Here is a 20,637-nt window from a genome sequence, read left to right as displayed (position 1 = left end):
TGCTTAACATAGGGAAATAGCATAGGAACTGGAGAGAATCATCGACTAAAAAGTTGTACCAACTAATCGAACACATCTAATGAGTATTTGTAATGGTCAAAGCTCTGAACTAGGCATATTTCTTAAATCTAAGGTACCAAAAATCTTGTGAGGCTATATGACAAATAAATAATGAACAGTTAGGTAACAGTTATCAGGAGCAGAGGGTTAATAGCCAGGGAGTGAGAATGACCTGTGCCCTAGGAGTCCCAAAGGAAGAAGTCATGTGTACTGGAAAGGCCGCACAGAACTAGATGGAGAAGAAAAGTTTTGGGGAAGAAGAGAGATGAGACGGGTAGGCTTGGGTAAAAGGAAAAAAAAAAAGCATGAATATACAAGTCATTTTCAAGGACAGGCTGTCTTTCAACGTCAAAGAAAGAAAGAAGTTATGCTAAACACAAAAAAAGAACTAAGATTGTAAGACAGGTTGAGACCACATAGTGAAGGACCTGAATGTCAGTTTAGAGTAGACACAGGGTATGTATAAAACAGATGGTTTGGGAGCAGAGAAAGAACCCAGTCAAAGCAGAATTTAGGGAAGATTAATCAAGAAACTGGTTAACCTCTAGCAGAGAGCCTGAAGATAAGGAGCCATGTTAGCAGGTTCATGAGGCCATCTGAGAAGATATGATAAGAGTGGGAATGGAAAGAGGGCAGACATAAAGACTACTGGAAATTACGAACAAACAATCTGATAAGCCACTAGCAGTGTGGATAAGATGGAAAACCCCCCCAAAACAAACCCATTGCTATTGAGTCAATTCTGACTCATAGCCACCACATAGGATGGAGTAGAACTGCCCCATAGGGTTTCCAAAGTTGTAAGCCTTTATGGAAGCAGACTGACACATTTTTCTCCTGTGGAGTGGCTGGTGGATTTGAACCACCACCCTTTCAATTAGCAGCCAAGCACTTAACCACTGTGCCACCAGGGCTCCTGGATAAGATGGAGGGAGACATCAAAAAGGGATAAGTGAAATCAAAACATTAGCATAAAATAAAGCCTAAGCAGGGCCAACAACATAAGTAAATGATATAGATACCCCATGGGGCCACTTTCAGAATGCAGCATCACTGTTATTTCTTTGTGAGGTTTTACCCTGCGACATACATATGTTTCTTTATGTACCTACCTCTCGAAAAGCCTCACTTTTCATGTTTTGAAGTCTTACACTTGTCAGAGGCTGCATGGTTTGCATTTCTGATCCAGTCATTCCACTTTTCTTCTTTTTCTGAAGAGCAATGTACAATTGATATAAAAGTTTTGTGGCTGCCCCAGGCTTTTCGGTTATGATGCTCTGGGCCACATTCTGATCAAACTGCACACCCAGAAGGTGAAGCGTTGGCTCCAGTCGAGAAAAATTATTAAGTTTGGCGCTTGAAACCCTAGGTGTTGAAAGTATTTTACATAATTAGACAGTGGCATTGAATTAAAACAAACTAACAACACAGAGCAGAGGGATAAACCTGATTCAGTATTACGAATTATACCATTTTCTCCTCCCTGGAACCACTCATTTATGTAAATAGACTAGGATTTCTAATTGTCCAAGTCTACCTGAATTCCATGCGTTTATTTCTCTTGAAAGGCTAAACTAAAATCCATTAATTTTATACATTTTCTGCTCTAACTTGATGATATAATTTCTACAGAAAGTCAACACAAAGCCAGACAACTAAACGCCTTTTTCCAAATGGAAAATCTTAACTATGGTTTTGAAAAAAAAATTTTTTTCTACTCTGAAGGCAAAATTGCGATGGAAATGTCAATTTCTTTAAATGATATAAATACCAGAGTCTGAAAATAGTCCTAAATGTTGCACTGGCAACTCTGACATGATCCTCTCAGGTACTGTCTGAAATATTTAATTAAATAATGTTAACTACACAATCAAATTAATTATATAATCTTCACTGTACAGTTTACAGTTTACAGTATGACCTTAAAAATCAATCAAGACTTTCTAATTAGAGGTTACATTTATTTTTGAATGATCTATTATCAAATTAGGCCCAAATTTTAGAATAAATTTCATTAATTCATTCATTTATTTCTTCAATCACTGTGCCACTGGGGCCTCAATCTTTCAATTAGGAGACACTTACTAAGTATCCATTACATACCAAGGATTTGTTAAAGTGTGAGGGTTAGAAAGGTGAGTTAGACAGAGTCGCTGCCCTTGAGGAGTTCATAAAAAAAAAATTTTTTTTTTTCTAGGTGTTGGGAAAAGAAAATGGGTAAACAAGTAATACTAAACAGAGTTAAGTGTTTTAGTAGACATCCCAAATAATCTAAGGTGGTTAACGAGCCTTAAAAATCTAGTGACAGATGGAAGGTAAAAATACTGGACGCATTTTCAACTCCTGCACCTCTTATGATCAAAACGGATAAAATCTCAATTTTTACACAAGACACTGGCCAGTTTTCTTCTTACTTTAACTTCCTCATGATCAGTGACATTATTTAACAGAAAAAGTATACTGAATATGCTTGAATATAAGTCAAGCATGCCCCGCCCCTACCACACACCCCCAGAATATCTCAGAACACAGGGAGTTGCTATATATTTGAGTCCTTACAGAATCTCTAAAATTATGAGGTGTTCACTCAATTACTCCATTTTGGACTATAAAACTACCTGAAGAAATACAATGACCTTCAATGACCTCAAAGTTTTGTAAACTTAGGGAGACCATTTAACAGAATGGGAAAACAGAAGATATTTTTAAAGGGGAGGTTAAGAAAAAAGTTGGTCTGTTTGCTTTTTATTACTGAGCTGCAAGAGTTCCTTATACTATATTTGGGTACAACATCACTCTCAGGAATATATATTCTCAAATATTTCTTCTTAGTCTGTGGCTAGACTTATAGTTTGTTCCTAATGTCTTTTGATGAGCAAATGTTTTTGGATTTTAATGAAGTCCAACTTATAAATTTTCTTTCCTTTATTGTTTTCTGTGTTATGCCTTTCACATTGAGGTCTATGTTCCACTTATGTTCCACTGAGGTCCTAAAATGAGAGGATAAAGTAAACCATGTTCTGAAGCTGATGACTGAGAAACATTGTAGTCAGATCAGTGGCATGCTCTCCCATGCTTAGAGAAGTACTTATCATACCCTTTCCATCTTCCAACCACAGTTGACATTTCATCCCTTTCCCATCCTTGGAGTCCTATGTGTCTTGCACATTAATACATATTTGGAAAGATGTGGACTCAGAGACACTTGTCAGAGCTTTGGTCTGGGTGACAACCTTGGGCTCCAAAATAAATCACTACTCATTTCCAGATTTTGTCAAAGCTCAGCCCTGCACCCAAGAAAAGGGAGAACACTTCCCTTCCTCTCACTTGTACCATGTAGCCCCCCAAATGCAGTGTGTTGTTGTTGTTCTTAGGTGCCGTCAAGTTGGTTCCAACTCATAGCGACCCTATGAACAACAGAAGGAAACACTGCCCTGTCCTGAGCCATCCTTACAATCGTTTTCATTGTTGCACCCACTGTGTCAATCCACCTCATTGAGGGTCTTCCTCTTTTCCAGGGACTGATCCCTCCTGACAACATGTCCAAAGTATGTACGACACAGTTTCGCCATCCTTGCCTCTATGGAGCATTCTGGCTGTACTTCTAAGACAGATTTGTTTGTTCTTTTGGCAGTCCATAGTATATTCAATATTCCTCACCAACACCATAATTCAAAGGCATCGATTCTTCTTCGGTCTTCCTTATTCATTGTCAAGCTTTTTTCCAACTTTCGCATTCCAATCACCAGTAATTGTCAATGTACCTTGACTGCATGTTCGATCAATTTCAGACTGTAACCCCTGATAAAAATCTTCTATTTCTTCATCTTTGGCCCTAGTTAGTGGCTGGTGCGTAAACTTGAATAATAGTCTTATTAACTGGTCTTCCTTGTAGGTGTATGGATATTATCCTATCACTGACAGCGTTGTACTTCAGCATAGATCTTGAAATGTTCTTTTTGATGATGAATGCAACACCATTCCTGTTTGAGTTGTCATTCCCAGTATAGTAGACTATATGATTGTCTGATTCAAAATAGCCAATACCAGTCCATTTCAGCTCAGTAATGCCAGGATATCGATGTTTATGTGTTCCATTTCATTTTTGATGATTTCCAATTTTCCTAGATTCATACTTCGTACATTCCAGTTTCCGATTTTTAATGGATGTTTGCAACTGTTTCTTCTCATTTTGAGTTGTGCCACATCAGCAAACGAAGGTCCCGAAAGCTTTACTCCATCCATGTCATTAAGGTCAACTCTACTTTGAGGAGGCAGGTCTTTCCCAGTCATCTTTTGAGAGCATTCCAACCTGGAGGGCTCATCTTCCAGCACTATATCAGACAATGTTCCGCTGCTTTTCATAAAGCTTTCACTGGGTAATGCTTTTCAGAAGTAGACTGTCGGGTCCTTCTTCCTAGTCTGTCTTAGTCTGGGAGCTCAGCTGAAAGCTGTCCTCCATGGGTGACCCTGCTGGTATCTGAATACCGGTGGCATAGCTTCTAGCATCACAGCAATACGCAAGCCCCCACAATACGACAAACTGACACGTAAAATGCAGTATACTCCTGCATATTTTGTGACTCAGTTACCCATCATACTGTGGCAGTCAAGTCTATTCCAACTCATAGTGGCACTATAGGACAGAGTAGAACTGCCCCATAGGGTTTCTAAGGAATGCCTCGTGGATTCAACTGCCGACCTTTTAGTTAGCAGCTGTGCTCTTGATGATTGTACCACCAGGGCTCCCAGTTACCCGGTAAGCTTTAAAATTGCTTTTGCAGGCTGGCCAAAGAAGTCAGGTATGATAGGACTTCCCTATGGAAGGTTATGCATACATTCCTAATTTCTAACCAATCAGACTTTTGGAAACATAACTGGTTTCTAAGTTGGTGGAAGCCTGCCTTTGTCATAGCATATTCTCAGTCAGTGTGGCATCATAACTAACAGTTGTTTTTGAACGGGGAGAAACCTCTGGGACATCTTTGCTCTGGAGACAAATCATGACGTAAATGATGACTCCAAGAGAATAAGGAACGTACTCTGGGAACGTTTTCTCCCTCTCTGCCTGCAGCCCTTATTTACCAAGGGATTACATTTCTCCTCTCCTGTTTGCCACCTGGTTAAGTAGATACTGTCCTCTCAAGGATACCTTTGCTTTTTTTTTTTTGTTAAATAATCTGCTAATTTTTACCCTTTGGGAAGGACTAACGATATTTAACAACAGAATTCTTTCAGAGTAGATAAGCTAGTCTTAGAATTAAATTGTTTCCAAGACACAAAACTTCAAGGTATTATTACCAAATACTTAGTTTAGAGTTTATGTTTTAGACTAAGGAAACTAAAAATATTTAGAAAAGATCCCCAAGTCTTAAGACTTGGCACTGGACAAAATAGGCTTTGACAAAGAAGAATCCTTTCCCTACCAAATATACTTGAAAAGGGTCATTCCCGTGGATTTACTGATCCTTGCCTCATTTAAAAGACCAAATACCCTGGCAAACAGTGGGTAGTGCCAAAGCTGAAGATGAACGGTATTTTGGTTGTCAGTACAGGTAGGTCCCTTTTCCCACTATTAAAAAATGCAATCACTCTCAGCAGGATGAAAAGTTAGCCCTTTGCAGTGGCTGATATGCAAGGCTGCTGCACACGGAAGTACACAGGGAACATACCTGCCCAAAGATGGGGGTGAGGGTATGAAAATCATCCTGTGTTCAGCTTGTCAAGCTCTGGCCCTGGCATGGAGCTGCTTCACCTAAAAACAAGGCCCCCTTCCCTTTTGTTTACACAAAGGCCCCTCTGCTCACCAAGACCTTTGTCTACATAGTCATTTCCATCCAGATGGGGTCCCTTTTCCCACTTCACACAAAGGCCCTCTGTGGCCCTGGTAATTAGGCAATTTCATATATGTAAATTACGGCAAGAGTGACCTGGGCAATATTACACTTTAAGTTTCCTATGGCTGAACACATATACTTAGAGCAGAAATAAATGAAACAGTGAATAGGAAAAACAATATAGAAAATCAGTGAAACCAAAAGTTGTGTCCTTGAAGAGATTAACAAAATTAACAAACCTGCAGCTAAACCGACCAATATAAAGACAGAATACTCAAATTATTAAAATCAGCCATGGGAAGAGGAGGCATCACTACTGACCTAACAGGAAAAAAAAAAAAAAGATTATAAGCAATGTTGGAATACTATGATAACTTAGACTAAATGAAAATATTCCCGGAAAGAAATAGAAAACCTAAATAGACCCATAACAAACAAAGAGACTGAATCAGTAATTTAACAATTTCCCACAAAGAAAAGCCCAGGTTCAGGTGGCCCCACTGGTAAATTCTACCAAGTATTTAAAGAGAAATTAACACCAATACTTCACAAACTTGTTCAAAAAATAAAAGGGAAGGGAACACTTCCCAACTCAGTCTATGAGGTTAGTATTACTCCGACACCAATACCAGAAAAAGACATCACAAAAAAAGAAAACTACAGACCAATATCTCTATGGATATTGATGGGAAAAATCTAGCAAACCAAACCCATTAATATATATATAAATGACTATACACCAAGACCAAATGTGATTTATTCCAAGAATGCAAGGTTGCTTTAACATCTGAAGATCAAGAAATATAATAGAACATGTTAATAAAGGATAGAAACAATATAACCATCTCAACTGATACAGAAAAGTATCTGACAAAACTCAACGCCCTTTCTTGATTACAACATGGAGCAGGGTAGAGATAGAAGAGAAATTCCTCCACCTAATAAAAGGCATCTAAGAAAAACCTACAGGTACATCATAATGATGAAAGATTGAACGTTTTTCCCCTAAGATCAGGAACAAGACAAGAAGGACTGCTCTTGCTACTTCTTTTCAGCTTTGTTCTAGAAGTTCTAGCCTGAGCAACTGTGCAGGTAAAAGAAATAAAAGGCATCCAGATTGGAAAGAAAGAAGTAAAACTATCTATTCACAGATGACATAATCTGTACATAGAAAATCCCAAGGAATCCATAAGAAACTATTAAAACTAATAACTGAACTCAGTAAGGTTACAGGATGAAAAAAATACAAAAATTAATTATATTTCTATACAGTAGAAGTTAACAAACTAAAAAAATTATGTAAGGAATTGCTTTTACAATAGCATCAAAAGAGATAGTTAGGAATAAATTTAACAAAAGAAGTTAAAGATTGCACACAGAATACTATTAAACATTTTTAATTAAAATTAAAGATTTAGATAAATTGAAAGACTTCCCTGTTCAAGAATTGGAAGATATAATATTGTTCAGATGGCAATACTCTCCAACTTGTTGTACAGATTCAACACAATTCCTCTCAAAATTCCAGCTGTTCTTCCCCCTCCCCTTTGCCAGAAACTGGCAAGCTGTTTCTAAAATTCATATACTAATGCAAAGAACCTAGGATAGCCAAAACAATCTTGAAAAAAAAAAAAAAAAGAACAAAGTTGGAGTAGTCACATTTCCCAATTTTAAAGCTTACTCCTAAGCTAGAATAATCAATACAGTGTGGTGCTAGTATATGGACCAGACCCAAAGGACATATAAAATCATTAGAAAAGAACTGAGAGTCCAGACTGAACCCTTGAATTCATAATCAAATGATTTTTGACAAGGATGACAAGACCAGTCAATGGAGGAAGAAGAGCTTTTTCAACAAATGGTGTTGAGACAACTGAATATCCACATGCAAAGGAATAAAGACGGACCTCCACCTGATACGATAGAAAAACTGAACACAAACTAGATCAAGACCTAAGTGTAACAGCAAAATTGTAAAACTCTTAGAAGAAGAAAACATAGAAGTGAATCTTTGTGACCTTGATTATGCAATGATTTTTTGATATGACACCAAAACACATCAAAAGAAAAAATAGATATATTGGACTTCATCAAAATTAAAGACTTTTGTGGAAGAGTACCATTAAGAAAATGAAAAGACAACCCACTGAATGGGGAAAAAGTATATTTGTAAATCGTATATCTGATAAGGGACTTTTCTCCCAAAGATATAAAATAGCACACACAATTTAACAGTAAAAAGACAAACTAATTGTGCTCATGAGGAACCTTTACATAGATCAAGAGGCAGCTGTTTGGACAGAACAAGGGGATACTGATTGGTTGAAAGTCAGGAAAGGGGTGCATTAAGGTTGTATTCTTTCACCATACCTATTCAATCTGTACGCTGAGCAAATAATACGAGAAGCTGGACTATATGAAGAAGAACGGGCCATCAGGATTGGAGGAAGACTTATTAACAACCTACCTTATGCAGATGACACAACCTTGCTTGCTGAAAGTGAAGAGGACTTGAAGCTCTTACTAATGAAGATCAAAGAGCACAGCCTTCAGTATGGATTGCCCCTCAACATAAAGAAAACAAAAATCCTCACAACTGGACCACTGAGCAACATCATGAAAAATGGAGAAAAGATTGAAGTTGTGAAGGATTTCATTTGACTTGGATCCACAATCAACAGCCATGGAAGCAGCAGTCAAGAAATCAAAAGACGCATTGCATTGGGCAAATCTCCTGCAAAAGACCTCTTCAAAGTGTTGAAGAGCAAAGATGTCACCTTGAAGATTAAGGCGCACCTGACCCAAGCCATGGTATTTTCAATTGCATCATATGCATGTGAAAGCTGGACAATGAATAAGGAAGACCGAAGAAGAATTGATGCCTTTGAATTGTGGTGCTGGCAAAGAATATTGAATATACCATGGACTGCCAAAAAAACAAATCTGTCTTAGAAGAAGTACAACCAGAATGCTCCTTAGAGGCAAGGATGGTCAGACTGCATCTTACATACTTTGGACATTTTGTCAGGAGGGATCAGTCCCTGGAGAGGGACATCACGCTTGGCAGAGTACAGGGTCAGGGGAAGAGGGGAAGACCCTCAACGAGGTGGATTGACACAGTGGCTGCAACAATGAGCTCAAGCATAACAATGATCGTAAGGATGGCTCAGGACAGGACGGTGTTTCATTCTGTTGTGCATAGGGTTGCTATGAGTTGGAACTGAGTCGACGGCACTTAACAACAACAATTTAAAAACAGGCAAAGAATTTGAATAAACATTTCCCCAGTGAAGATACACAAATAGCCAATAAGCACATGTAAAGATACTCAACATCATTACTTATTAAAAAACCTTTTGCTGTCAAGTCAATTCTAACTCATAGCGACCCTATAGGACAGAGTAGAACTGCCCCACAGAGTTTCCAAGGAGCACCTGGTGGATTCAAACTGCCAACTTTTTGGTTAGCGGCCGCACCTCTTAACCACTGCACCACCAGGGTTATTCCAGAAATGTAAATCAAAATCACAATGAGTCAGCACTTCGCACTCACTAGTATAAAGGATAGAAAAAATATAACCATATCAAATGATATAGAAAAAGTACCTGACAAAACCTAACATGCTTTCATGATTACAACATTCAGCAGAGTAGGAATAAAACCAGTATGGTTATAATAAAAAAGACAGACAATAACACATATTAGCAAGGGTATGAAGAAGTAGGAATCCACACTCATTGCTAGTGGGAATGTAAATGGAAACAGTTTGGCAGTTCCTCAAGATATAGAGTGACCATGTTGTTGCTGTTGTGTGCCATGGCATCGATTTTGACTAATAGCGACCTTATTTGACTGAGTAAAACTGCCTCATAGGGTTTCCCAGGCTGTAATCTTTACGGAAGCAGACTGCCATATCTTTCTCCCTCACAGTCTCTGGGTGGGTTCGAACGGCCAACCTCTTGGTTAGCAGTTCAGCGCGAAACCACCGTACCACCAGGGCTCCTTAGAGTGACCATATGACCCAACAATTTCACTTCTACATTTATACCCAAGAGGAATGAAAACATATGTCCACATGAAAAACTGGTAAACAAATGTTCATAGTGGCATTATTCATAATAGCCAAAAAGTAGAATAAACTCAAATGTCCATCAAATGACGAATGGATAAACAAAATGTTGTATATCAATATTATTGAAATTATTTGGCAATGAATAAAAATAAAGATGTACTGATACACACACTACAACATAGATGAACCTTGAAAATATTATGCTAAGTACAAGAAGTCAGTCACAAAAGACCACATATTGTTTGATTCAATGACATTATAGAATAAGCAAATCCACGGAAACAGAAAATAGATTAGCAGGTTCCAAGGGCTAAGGAAGGGAGAAGAGGGAGATGCTACCAATGAGTACAGATTTGTTTTAGGGTGATGAAAATTTTTTAAACTTAGTGATGATGGTTATGAAGTATGGGAATATACTAAAACCACTGAGTTGTACACTTTTATATGGTAAATTTTATAGTTTGTGAACTATAACTCATCAAAGCTGCTAAAATAAAAAGAACATTATGGATATTTCTATTAAGCCAGGCGCTCCTTGGATATTTGTATTAGCTAAGTTCTATTTTATATTTTTAAAATAGGGAATATTAATTGGCCACTGTCATGGATTGAATTATGTCCCCCCCAAAATGTGTGTATCAGTTGGGCTGGGCCATCATTCCCAGTATTGTGTGATTTTCCTCTATGTTGTAAATCCTGCCTCTACGGTGTTAATGAGGGCGTATGGGTGGCTTTTGTGTTAGTGAGGCAGGACTCAACCTACAGGATTGGACTGTGTCTTGAGGCAGTCTCTTGAGATATAAAAGACAGAAGCAAGCAGAGAGACAGGTCGACCTCATACCACCAAGAAAGCAGCACCGGGAGCTGGCGCATCCTTTGGATACAGGGTCCTTGCACCTGAGAACCTCCTTGACCCGGGGAAGACTGAGGACAAAGGCCTTCCTCCAGAGCTGACAGAGAGAGAGAAAGCCTTCCCTTGAAACCAACGCCCTGAATTTGGACTTTTAGCCTACTTAATGTGAGGAAATAAATTTCTCTTTGTTAAAGCCATCTACTTGTGGTATTTCTCACCTAGTCCTGCTATAACAGCCACCCAGGACACTACATGCTGTTTCACATCACTTGAAAGAAGGAAGAACCCATTAATGCAAGAAATCTGGCTGAAGGTTGCCGGTTTAAATGGATCCCACCTGGAAATGAGGTCTTGCTGCAACCATATAACATGCTCCCTTTTGTCCTGGACAACAGACAATACATGAGGAAGCAACGATTTCCATAGCCACGGTCTGCTTGGCTGGTTTAGGTTTGGAAGAGATCTTATGACTGATGATTCTTTAAAGGTAACTTTGGAGACTAAGATATTCTAAATGTCAAAGGAATTAACCTTTTTTAAAAGTAAAGAATAATCTCACTAACCTGCTTTCTGAAAATTCTGGAAAATCATCCTGAAGTTCAAACTTATGAAGAACTTCTCCAATTAGATAGCCACTGGAAAATGCCTTTGCAAACGACTTGGGACCTGAATTTTAAAACATTGAGATATAAAAGTAAATACAATGTTGCACATAAAAACACAAACAAACCCATTGCCATCGAGTCGATTCTGACTCAGAGTGACCCTATCTTGTTGCATATAAAACCAAACCATACCTGTTGCCATCAAGTGGATTCCAACTCATAGCGACCCTATAGGACAGAGTAGAACTGCCCCATAGAGTTTCTAAGGGGTGCCTGGTGGATTTGAACTGCCGACCTCTTAGTTAGCAGCCACTTAACCAGTACACCACCAGGGTTTCCATTGTTGCACATAGGACTTATATATTCTCATTAGGTACGAACAAAATCAAAATTCCATAATGTAACTTGAACTGTACATGACATAAAATATTTCTAAAAACAACTATTTTTTAATAATCAAAAGGAAAACAATGAAGTTTTACAATAGACATAAAGATGCAAAAGAGGTGTAAATCAACACTTGGTAACATGAAACTTTGAAAGAAAAGAAAATCTTTGCTTAAAATAAACAAAACATAGCCAATAAAACTTATAAATAACTTTAGCTCTAAAACTGATATTTTACAAAATTACACTCTAATATCTCAGTTATTCCTGCAACCTATGGGTGATGATAGCATATTCTGGGCAAGTGAGGTACGATTTTTTTTAATCTTAAGATTTAATTTTAGCCTTTTACACCTTCTTAAATAAGGCCTACTGAATGTCATCAAGCTTTTCCTTAGTGGTTCAGAGGTGTTATTTTGGGCCAATTGTAGTTCTGTGCTATGATGGAGATGGTCCAGAGGAAAGGTTGCAGGTTTTGGAGCCAGAAGGTTGTAGGTTAGAATCAGGGCTTCAAACTGGTGTGTCCAGATTAATCCCCTGCTGAGAATTCACATTTTCACCCAGATATACTGAATCAGAACGTACATTTTAAGATTTCAGTATATCTGGGGTAGAGACGCAAGTACATAAGAATCATCTGGGTATCTTGTTAAAATGTAGATTCTGATTCAGTGTATCTGGGGTGGAAATGCAAATTCTCAGCAGGGGGTCGAATGAGAACGAACCAGTTCAAACCCCTGGTTAGAATCTTGGCTCCATTCCTTACTAACTTTGCAAACCTTGGCAATCTGCTTAACCTTCTGAGTTTCAGTTCCCTCATCTCTAAAACAGATATAATAGTATCCGTCTGGGAGAGGTATTTTAAGGATTCGAAGTAATATATGAGATTTGCTTGGTAGCTGCAACACAGTGGGTACATATAGCAAGTGCAGAAAATTTGAAAAAAAAAAGTTAAATGAAATTTGCTTTCTTAAAAAAATTCTTTGATCCCTCCTTAGTTTTGGAACACACACACACACACACTTTTTTTTTTTTTTAATGCAGTGAAGGCTATAATGTTCCATGATATTCAAGGACAAAATAATTGTGAATTTATACAAAATAAATTGTATCATCAGTGGCCAAAACCATCATCTCCCAAATCATTTCAAAATCCTCTAGAAATTTCTACGTGTTTCTATCCAGGTCCTTGAGGCAAAAAGTCAAAACACTATACATCATTGTGATATCACAATCTCAAACTTATCAGATTTTCCTCCTTTTTTCTATTTGACAGAGGAGCCCCGGTGGCACAATGGTTAAGCACTAGGCTACTAACCAAAAGGTTGAAACTCACACAGCAATTTCTCAGAAGAAAGACCTGGGGTCTGCTCCCATCAAGATTACAGCCTAGAAAACTCTTTGGGACAGTTGTACTTTGTCCCATGGGGTCGCTATGAGTCAAAAATTGACTTGATGGAGTCTAACAACAACAACAATAATGATAAAGTGGCGAATTGAATATGAAGAAATAGCATTTCTTCACACTTCATGATGTGTAGAATTGATCCTTGATTATGTGGCTGCTGGGGCAGGCAGGGTGAGGTAGACTGCTGTGAAGACCATTATGCAAAGATTTCACTCAGAAGGCCACATATTATCATAAGATTAAGAATCTTTGCAAATCTAACACCAGGGTGCAATTTTATTCAAAGATTTCCCAATGTTCCCTCTTAAAATATTTTATATTTTGAATAATAGCCCAATTCTTGGGTTGAATCAATCCAATAATGCAGGTAGCTAAATAAAAAATATGCCAATTGTTCCCCTTGACATGACCTACTCAGGGTGAGCTCCCCGGCTTCTCACAGGTCTTGTGAAGAATAATAAATCATTAAATGGAAAACAGAACGGTCCCAGGCCCATGGTAAGTACTCAACAAATACTAGCTAATAGTATTTCCTTGAATCCATGTGGTTTAATTTAATGCCTACTATTTAGAAGGTTGCCAGTCATAACGAATTATGCATAACATTATTGTGAAGAATGGAAATTCCAAAACACTTAATTGTGCTCATGTGGAAACTGTACATAGACCAAGAGGCAGTCACTCAAACAGAACAAGGGGACACTGCATGGTTTAAAATGAGGAAAGGTATGTGTCAGGGTTGTATCCTTTCACCATACTTATTCAACCTGCATGCTGAGCAAATAATCAGAGAAGATGGACTATATGAAAAAGAACACAGCATCAGCATTGGATGAGGACTCATTAACAACCTGTGATATGCAGATGACATAACCTTGCTTACTGAAAGTGAAGAGGACTTGAAGTACCTACTAAGGAAGATCAAAGTCTAAAACCTTCAATATGAATTGCACATCAACATAAAAAAAACAAAAATCTTCACGACTGGACCCAATAAGCAACATTATGAAAAACAGAGAAAAGATTGAAGTTGTCAAGGGTTACATTTTACTTGGATCCACAATCAACACCCATGGAAGGGGCACTCAAGAAATCAAAAGATGTATTGCATTGGGCACATCTGCTGCAGAAGACCTCTTTAAAGTCCTAAAAAGCAAAGATGTCATTTTGAGAACTAAAGTGTGCCTGACCCAAGCCATGGTATTTTCAATTGACTCATATGCATACAAAAGTTGGACAATGAATAAGGAAGACCTAAGAAGAATTGATGCCTTTGAATTATGGTATTGGTGAAGAATACTGAATATACCATGGACTGCCAGAAGAACTAACAAATCTGTCTTGGAACAAGTACAGCCAGAATGCTCCACAGAACGGAGGATGGTGAGACTTCATCTCAGATACTCTGGACCTGTTATCAGGAGGGACCAGTCCCTGGAGAAGGACATCATGCTTGGTAGACTAGAGGGTCAGCAAAAAAGAGGAAGACCTTCAACGAGATCAATTGACACGGTGGTACAAAAATGGGCTCAAACATAGCAATGAGTTGTGTGGATGGCCCAGGGCCATGCAGTGTTTTGTTCTGCTGTACATAGGGTCACTATGAATCATAACTAACTCTGATGGCACCTAATAACAACAACATTTAGAAGGTAGGAGACATTGGTGGTTCAGCAGTAGAATTCTCTCCTCCATGTGGGAGGCCAGGGTTCGATTGCTGGCCAATGCACCTCCTGTACAGCCACCACCAGTCTGTAGTGGAGGCTTGCATATTGTTAGGATTCAGAACAAGTTTCAGTGGAGATTCCAAATTAAGTCAGCCAAGGAAGAAAGGCCTGGAGATCTACTTCTGAAAATCAGCCAAAAAAAACCCTACAGACCACAACAGTCCTATCTGATGGTGCCGACTGGGCAGCACCTTGTTCCATTACGAATGGGATCACTAGGAGTCAGGCAGCTAACAACCACATGGATATAAAGTTCAAAGAAGGACAATCAGTTGTATATTTCATTGTCAGCGTAGTTTACAACAAATAAGTAAATACAAAACATCCATCTGCAGCTTTTAACGAATAGGACACTTCAGACTTACTGTGTGCTACCTCCGCAGAAAAGAGAAAAATGAGGGAAGAACTATAGCAAATGACAAAAACAGAAAAGGGGAAGCATGGGGGAAATTAGACGTGCAGAAAATTAGACAAAGAATGAAACAGATGAAGAAAAAGGATATAAGACAGGAATGTATAACATGAGAAGATAGATAAGAAGCCAGAGAGACAGAGAGGGAGGGAGATGGAAAGGGATAAGAGAGAGAGAAAGAAAGAGAGTAAGAAAAAAGAAAAAGCAAGAGAAAGATTTTTTTCCCCTTTGTTTTATCATATTTTTCTTCCCGCTAACTGTTGCCTAATACTGTGTCTAATTTCACAATGGCCAACTCTAAGTTAATTTGCACTAAACTACTGCAGTTTCCTATGGGGATAAACCCCCACTTGTCTGTTAGTTTGTCATACCGTGGGGGCTTCCATGTTGCTGTGATACTGGAAGCCATGCCACTGGTATTCAGACACCAGCAGGGTCAACCACAATGGACAGGTTTCAGCTGAGCTTCCAGACTAAGACAGATTAGGAAGAAGGACCCGGCAGGCTATTTCTGAAAAGAATCAGCCAGTGAAAACCTTGTGAATAACACTGGAACACTATTTGATATAGTGCCAGAAGATGAGCCCCCTAGGTTGGAAGGCACTCAAAAGACAATTGAGGAAGAGCTGCCTCCTCAAAGGAAAGTCGGCCTTAACAACGTGGATGGAGTCAAGTTTTTTGGACCTTCATTTGCTGATGTGGCATGACTCAAAATGAGAAGAAACAGCTGCAAACATCCATTAATAACTGGAACGTGGAATGTACAAAGTATGACTCTAGGAATACCGGAAATCATCAAAAATGAAATGGAACCCATAAATATCAATATCCTAGGCATTAGCGAGCTGAAGCGGACTGACATTGGCCACTTTGAATCAGATAGTCATCTGCTCTACTATGCCGGTAATGACAACTTGAAGAGGAATGGCACTGCATTCATCGTCAAAAAGAACATTTCAAGATCTACCCTAAAGTACAACACTGTCAGTGATAGGATAATATCCATACACCTACAAGGAAGACCAGTTAATAGGACCATTATTCAAATTTACGCACCAACCACTAAGGCCACAGATGAAGAAATCGAAGATTTTTACTAGTTTCTGCAGCCTGAAATTGATCAAACATGCAGTCAGGATGCACTGATAATTACTAGTGATTGGAATGCAAAAGTTGGAAACAAATAAGAAGGATCAGTAGCTGAAAAATATGGCCTTGGTGATAGAAATGATGCCAGAGATCGCATGATAGAATTTCGCAAGACCAACAGTTTATTGCAAATACCTTTTTTCACCAACATAAACGACAATTATACACATGGACCTCACCAGATGGAAAACACAGAAATCGAATCGACTACATCTGTGGAAAGAGATGATGGAAAAGTTCAATATCATCAGTCAGAACAAGGCCAGGGGCCGACTGTGGAAGAGATCATCAATTGCTCATATACAAGTTCAAGTTGAAACTGAAGAAAATTAGAACAAATTCATGAAAGCCAAAGTATGACCTTGGGTATATCCTACCTGAATTTAGAGACCATCTCAAGAATAGATCTGACACACTGAACACTAATGATCAAAGACCAGACAAGTTGTAGAATGACATCAAGGACATGATACATAGAACATGATACATGAAGAAAGCAAGAGGTCATTAAAAAGACAGGAAAGAAAGAAAAGACCAAAATGGATGTCAGAAGAGACTCTGAAACTTGCTCTTGAACATTGAGTAGCTACAGCGAAAGGAAGAAATGATGAAGTAAAAGAGCTGAAAAGAAGATTTCAAAGGGCAGTTCAAGAAGACAAAGTAAAGTATTATAATGACATGTGCAAAGAGCTGGAGATGGAAAACCAAAAGGGAAGAACATGCCCTGCATTTCTCAAGCTGAAAGAACTGAAGAAAAAATTCAAGCCTTGAGTTGCAATAGTGAAGGATTCTACGGCAAAAATATTAAAAGATTCAGGAAGCATCAAAAGAAGATGGAAGGAATACACAGAGTCACTGTACCAAAAAGAATTGGTCGATGTCCAACCATTTCAGGAGGTACCATATAAGCAGGAACCAGTGGTACTGAAGGAAGAAGTCCCAAGTTGCACTGAAGGCATTGGTGAAAAACAAGGCTTCAGGAATGTTTCAACAAATGGATGCAGTGCTGGAAGTGCTCACTTGTCTATGCCAAGAAATTTGGAAGACAGTTACCTCGCCAACTGACTGGAAGAGATCCATATTTATGCCTATTCCCAAGAAAGGTAATCCCACTGAATGCCGAAATTATTGAACAATATCATTACATCACACTCAAGTAAATTTTTGCTTGAGATCATTTAAAAGCAGCAGCAGGAGTATATCAACAGAAATTCAAGCCAGATTCAGAAGAGGACATGGAACCAGGGATATCACTCCTGATGTCAGATGGATCCTGGATGAAAGCAAAGAACACCAGAAAGACATTCACCTGTGTTTTACTGACTATGCAAAGACATTCAACCACATGGATCATAAAAAATTATGGATAACACTAGGAAGAATGGGAATTCCAGAACATTTAATTGTGCTCATGAGGAACCTGTACATAGATCAAGAAGCAGTTGTTCGAACAGAACAAGGGGATACTGCATGGCTTCAAGTCTGGAAAGGTGTATGTCAGGGTTGTATCCTTTCATCATACCTATTCAATCTGTATGCTGAGCAAATAATTCGAGAAGGTGGACTATATGAAGAACGGGGCATCAGGGTTGGAGGAAGACTCATTAACAACATGCCTTATGTAGATGACACAACCTTGCTTGCTGAAAGTTAAGTGGGCTTGAAACAATTACTGATGAATATCAAAGTCCACAGCTTTCAGCATGGATTACACCTCAACACACACACACACACAAAAAAAATCCTCACAACTGGACCAATAAGCAACATCATCATAAACAGGGAGAAGATTGACGTTGTCAAGGATTTCATTTTACTTGGATCCGCAATCAACACTCATGGAAGAAGCAGTCAAGAAATCAAAAGATGCATTGCACTGGACAAATCTGCTGCTTTAAAAGAACTCTTTTAAAGTGTTGAAAAGCAAAGATGTCACCTTGAAGACTAAGGTATGCCTGACCCAAGTCATGGCGTTTTCAATCACCTTCTATGCATGTGAAAGCTGGACAATGAATAAAGAAGACCGAAGAATTGACGTCTTTGAATTGTGATGTTAGAGAAGAATATTGAATATACCATGGACTGCCAAAGGAATGAACAAATCTGTCTCGGAAGAAGTACAACCAGAATGCTCCTCAGAAGCAAAGATGGCAAGATTACGTTTCATTTACTTTGGACATGTTATCAGGAGGGATCAGTCCCTGGAGAAGGACATCATGCTTGGTAAAGCAAAAAAGAGGAAGACCCTCAACGAGATGGGCTAACTCAGTGGCTGCAACAATTGTGGGGATGGCACAGGACTGGGCAGTGTTTCATTCTGTTGTACATGGGGTCACTATGTGTCAGAACCGACTCAGTGACACCTAACAACAACAACAATGGGGATGAATACGCAAGTTCACTTTAGGACAAAGAATAATGAATGAACATGAGAAATAACTGAATCTTGGGGGCCCAGTGACAATCTTCATCCTGCCCCTAAAGTGATTTTCATGCAGGACTGAGGTTGTCTAGAACAACTTAACCGTTTCTCCAAATTTCCAAGCCACATTTCTGGTTTCCATCATTAAAGTTTTCTTTTGCTAAAATCTTTGATATAGGCCTTCTTGAAGGGTATGTATTAGGCTCAGAAAGTAGGTGAAATGGTTTAAGGTGCTTCTCTACCAAAATGGCCCAGAGCCATCTGGAGAAAGCACATACAGGAGATACGCACTCTACCTTTCAAAGGATACCAAGGAGAGCATGGGCTCTGGAAAAAATTATCTGAGTTTGACTCCTTGCTCATTTAGAAGCCTCTGGACCAAGGACAACTATATAGCCATAGTTCATCATGTGTAAAAGAGGGAAGGTGATGGGTTCTGCCTCATAAGAATTGTTTTAAGAGTTAAATTAGATATCATATGATAAATGCTTAGCATAATGCCTGGCACATATACTCTGTGTTCTGTGACAATTTTTATTGTTATTATTAGGTACCAGTTGCTATCAAGTTGACTGTAACTCATGGCAACCCCATGTGTGTCAGAGTAGAACTGTGCTCCATAGCGCTTTCAATGGCTGATTTTTCAGAGGTAGATGCCCAGGCCCTTTTTCCAAGGTGTATCAAGGTGGGTCTGAACCAACAATCTTTAGATTAGCAACCATCTGGGACCCAGCAGTGTTTCGTTATGTTGTACATAGGGTCACTATGAACCGGAGTCCACTGGATAGCACCCAACGACAACAACAACCGGAACTTCATTATTACGTCCCATTTGCTGTGGAGTCGATTCCAAGTGTTACAGAGGAGAACTGCTCCATGGGGTTTTCTTGGCTATAATCTTTATGGAAGCAGATTGCCAGGCCTTTCTTCTGTGGCACTACTGGGTAGGTTCAAATCACCAACTCTGAGGTTAGAAATCAAGAGCAGACGGTGTGCAACGCTCACGGACCTACGTTATTATTGTTGATGTTGTTGTTAGTTGCTGTGGAGTCAATTCTGACTCATGGTGACCCCAAGTGTGCACAATAGAACTGCTAGGCTTTTCAAGACTGTGACCTTTCGGGAGCAGATCACCAAGTTTGTCTCTTGAGGCACCTCTGGGTGGATTTGAACCACTGACCTTTCTGCTAGTAGTCAAGCACTTAACCATTTGCACCACCTAGAGACTCCTTGTTATTATTAAAAAAGAAGAAACAAAATCAGACCCATTGCCATCGAGTCAATTCCAACTCATAGCAATCCTATAGGATAGAGTAGGACTGCCCCATAGAGTTTCCAAGGAGTGCTTGGTGGATTCGAACTGCAACCTTTTGCTTAGCAGCCATAGCTCTTACCCACTACACCACCAGGGTTTCCTTGTTGTTATTACTGCCTCCTAATTTAAGAGTTTAAAAACAAAAAAAGCCAAACCCATTACCGTTCTGTCAATTTCAACTCCTAATGACCCTATAGGACAGAGTAGGGTTTTGAAGGCTGTAAATCTTTACAGAAGCAGACTGCCACATCCTTCTTCACGGAGCAGCTAGTAAGTTCAAAGCAATGACCTTGCAGCTAGCAGACAATTGCTTAACCATTGCGCCACCAGAGTAAGTCATATTAACTGCACAATTTGTAAGCTCAATTAATAGATCCTAAAGTACAAATT

At 39.0% G+C, this 20,637-nt stretch overlaps 1 protein-coding gene across 19 annotated transcripts in view; it reads right to left on the bottom strand.

Annotated features, from left to right (window-relative positions):
• The window catches only part of SPEF2 (sperm flagellar 2), a 219,227-nt gene that overhangs the window by 188,654 nt on the left and 9,936 nt on the right, over positions 1-20,637 (bottom strand). For 18 of the 19 annotated variants that reach the window (XR_007514398.1, XR_007514401.1, XM_049862178.1 and 15 more), the window contains exons 2-3: positions 11,386-11,488; positions 1,173-1,425 (exon numbers count right to left, since the gene is read on the bottom strand). Coding sequence is in view for 16 of the 19 variants with exons in the window: in XM_049862178.1 (XP_049718135.1) it covers positions 1,173-1,425; positions 11,386-11,488 (356 nt within the window). In the remaining 3 variants the exon portion in view is untranslated. Of the gene's footprint in view, positions 1-1,172; positions 1,426-11,385; positions 11,489-20,637 lie in introns of those variants that run through there. The other variant, XM_049862183.1, reaches the window with a different exon arrangement.

The sequence above is a fragment of the Elephas maximus genome, chromosome 2 (assembly GCF_024166365.1).
Source record: "Elephas maximus indicus isolate mEleMax1 chromosome 2, mEleMax1 primary haplotype, whole genome shotgun sequence".
Taxonomy (NCBI): Eukaryota; Metazoa; Chordata; class Mammalia; order Proboscidea; family Elephantidae; genus Elephas; species Elephas maximus.
This window is presented reverse-complemented; position numbering and strand designations above follow the sequence as displayed.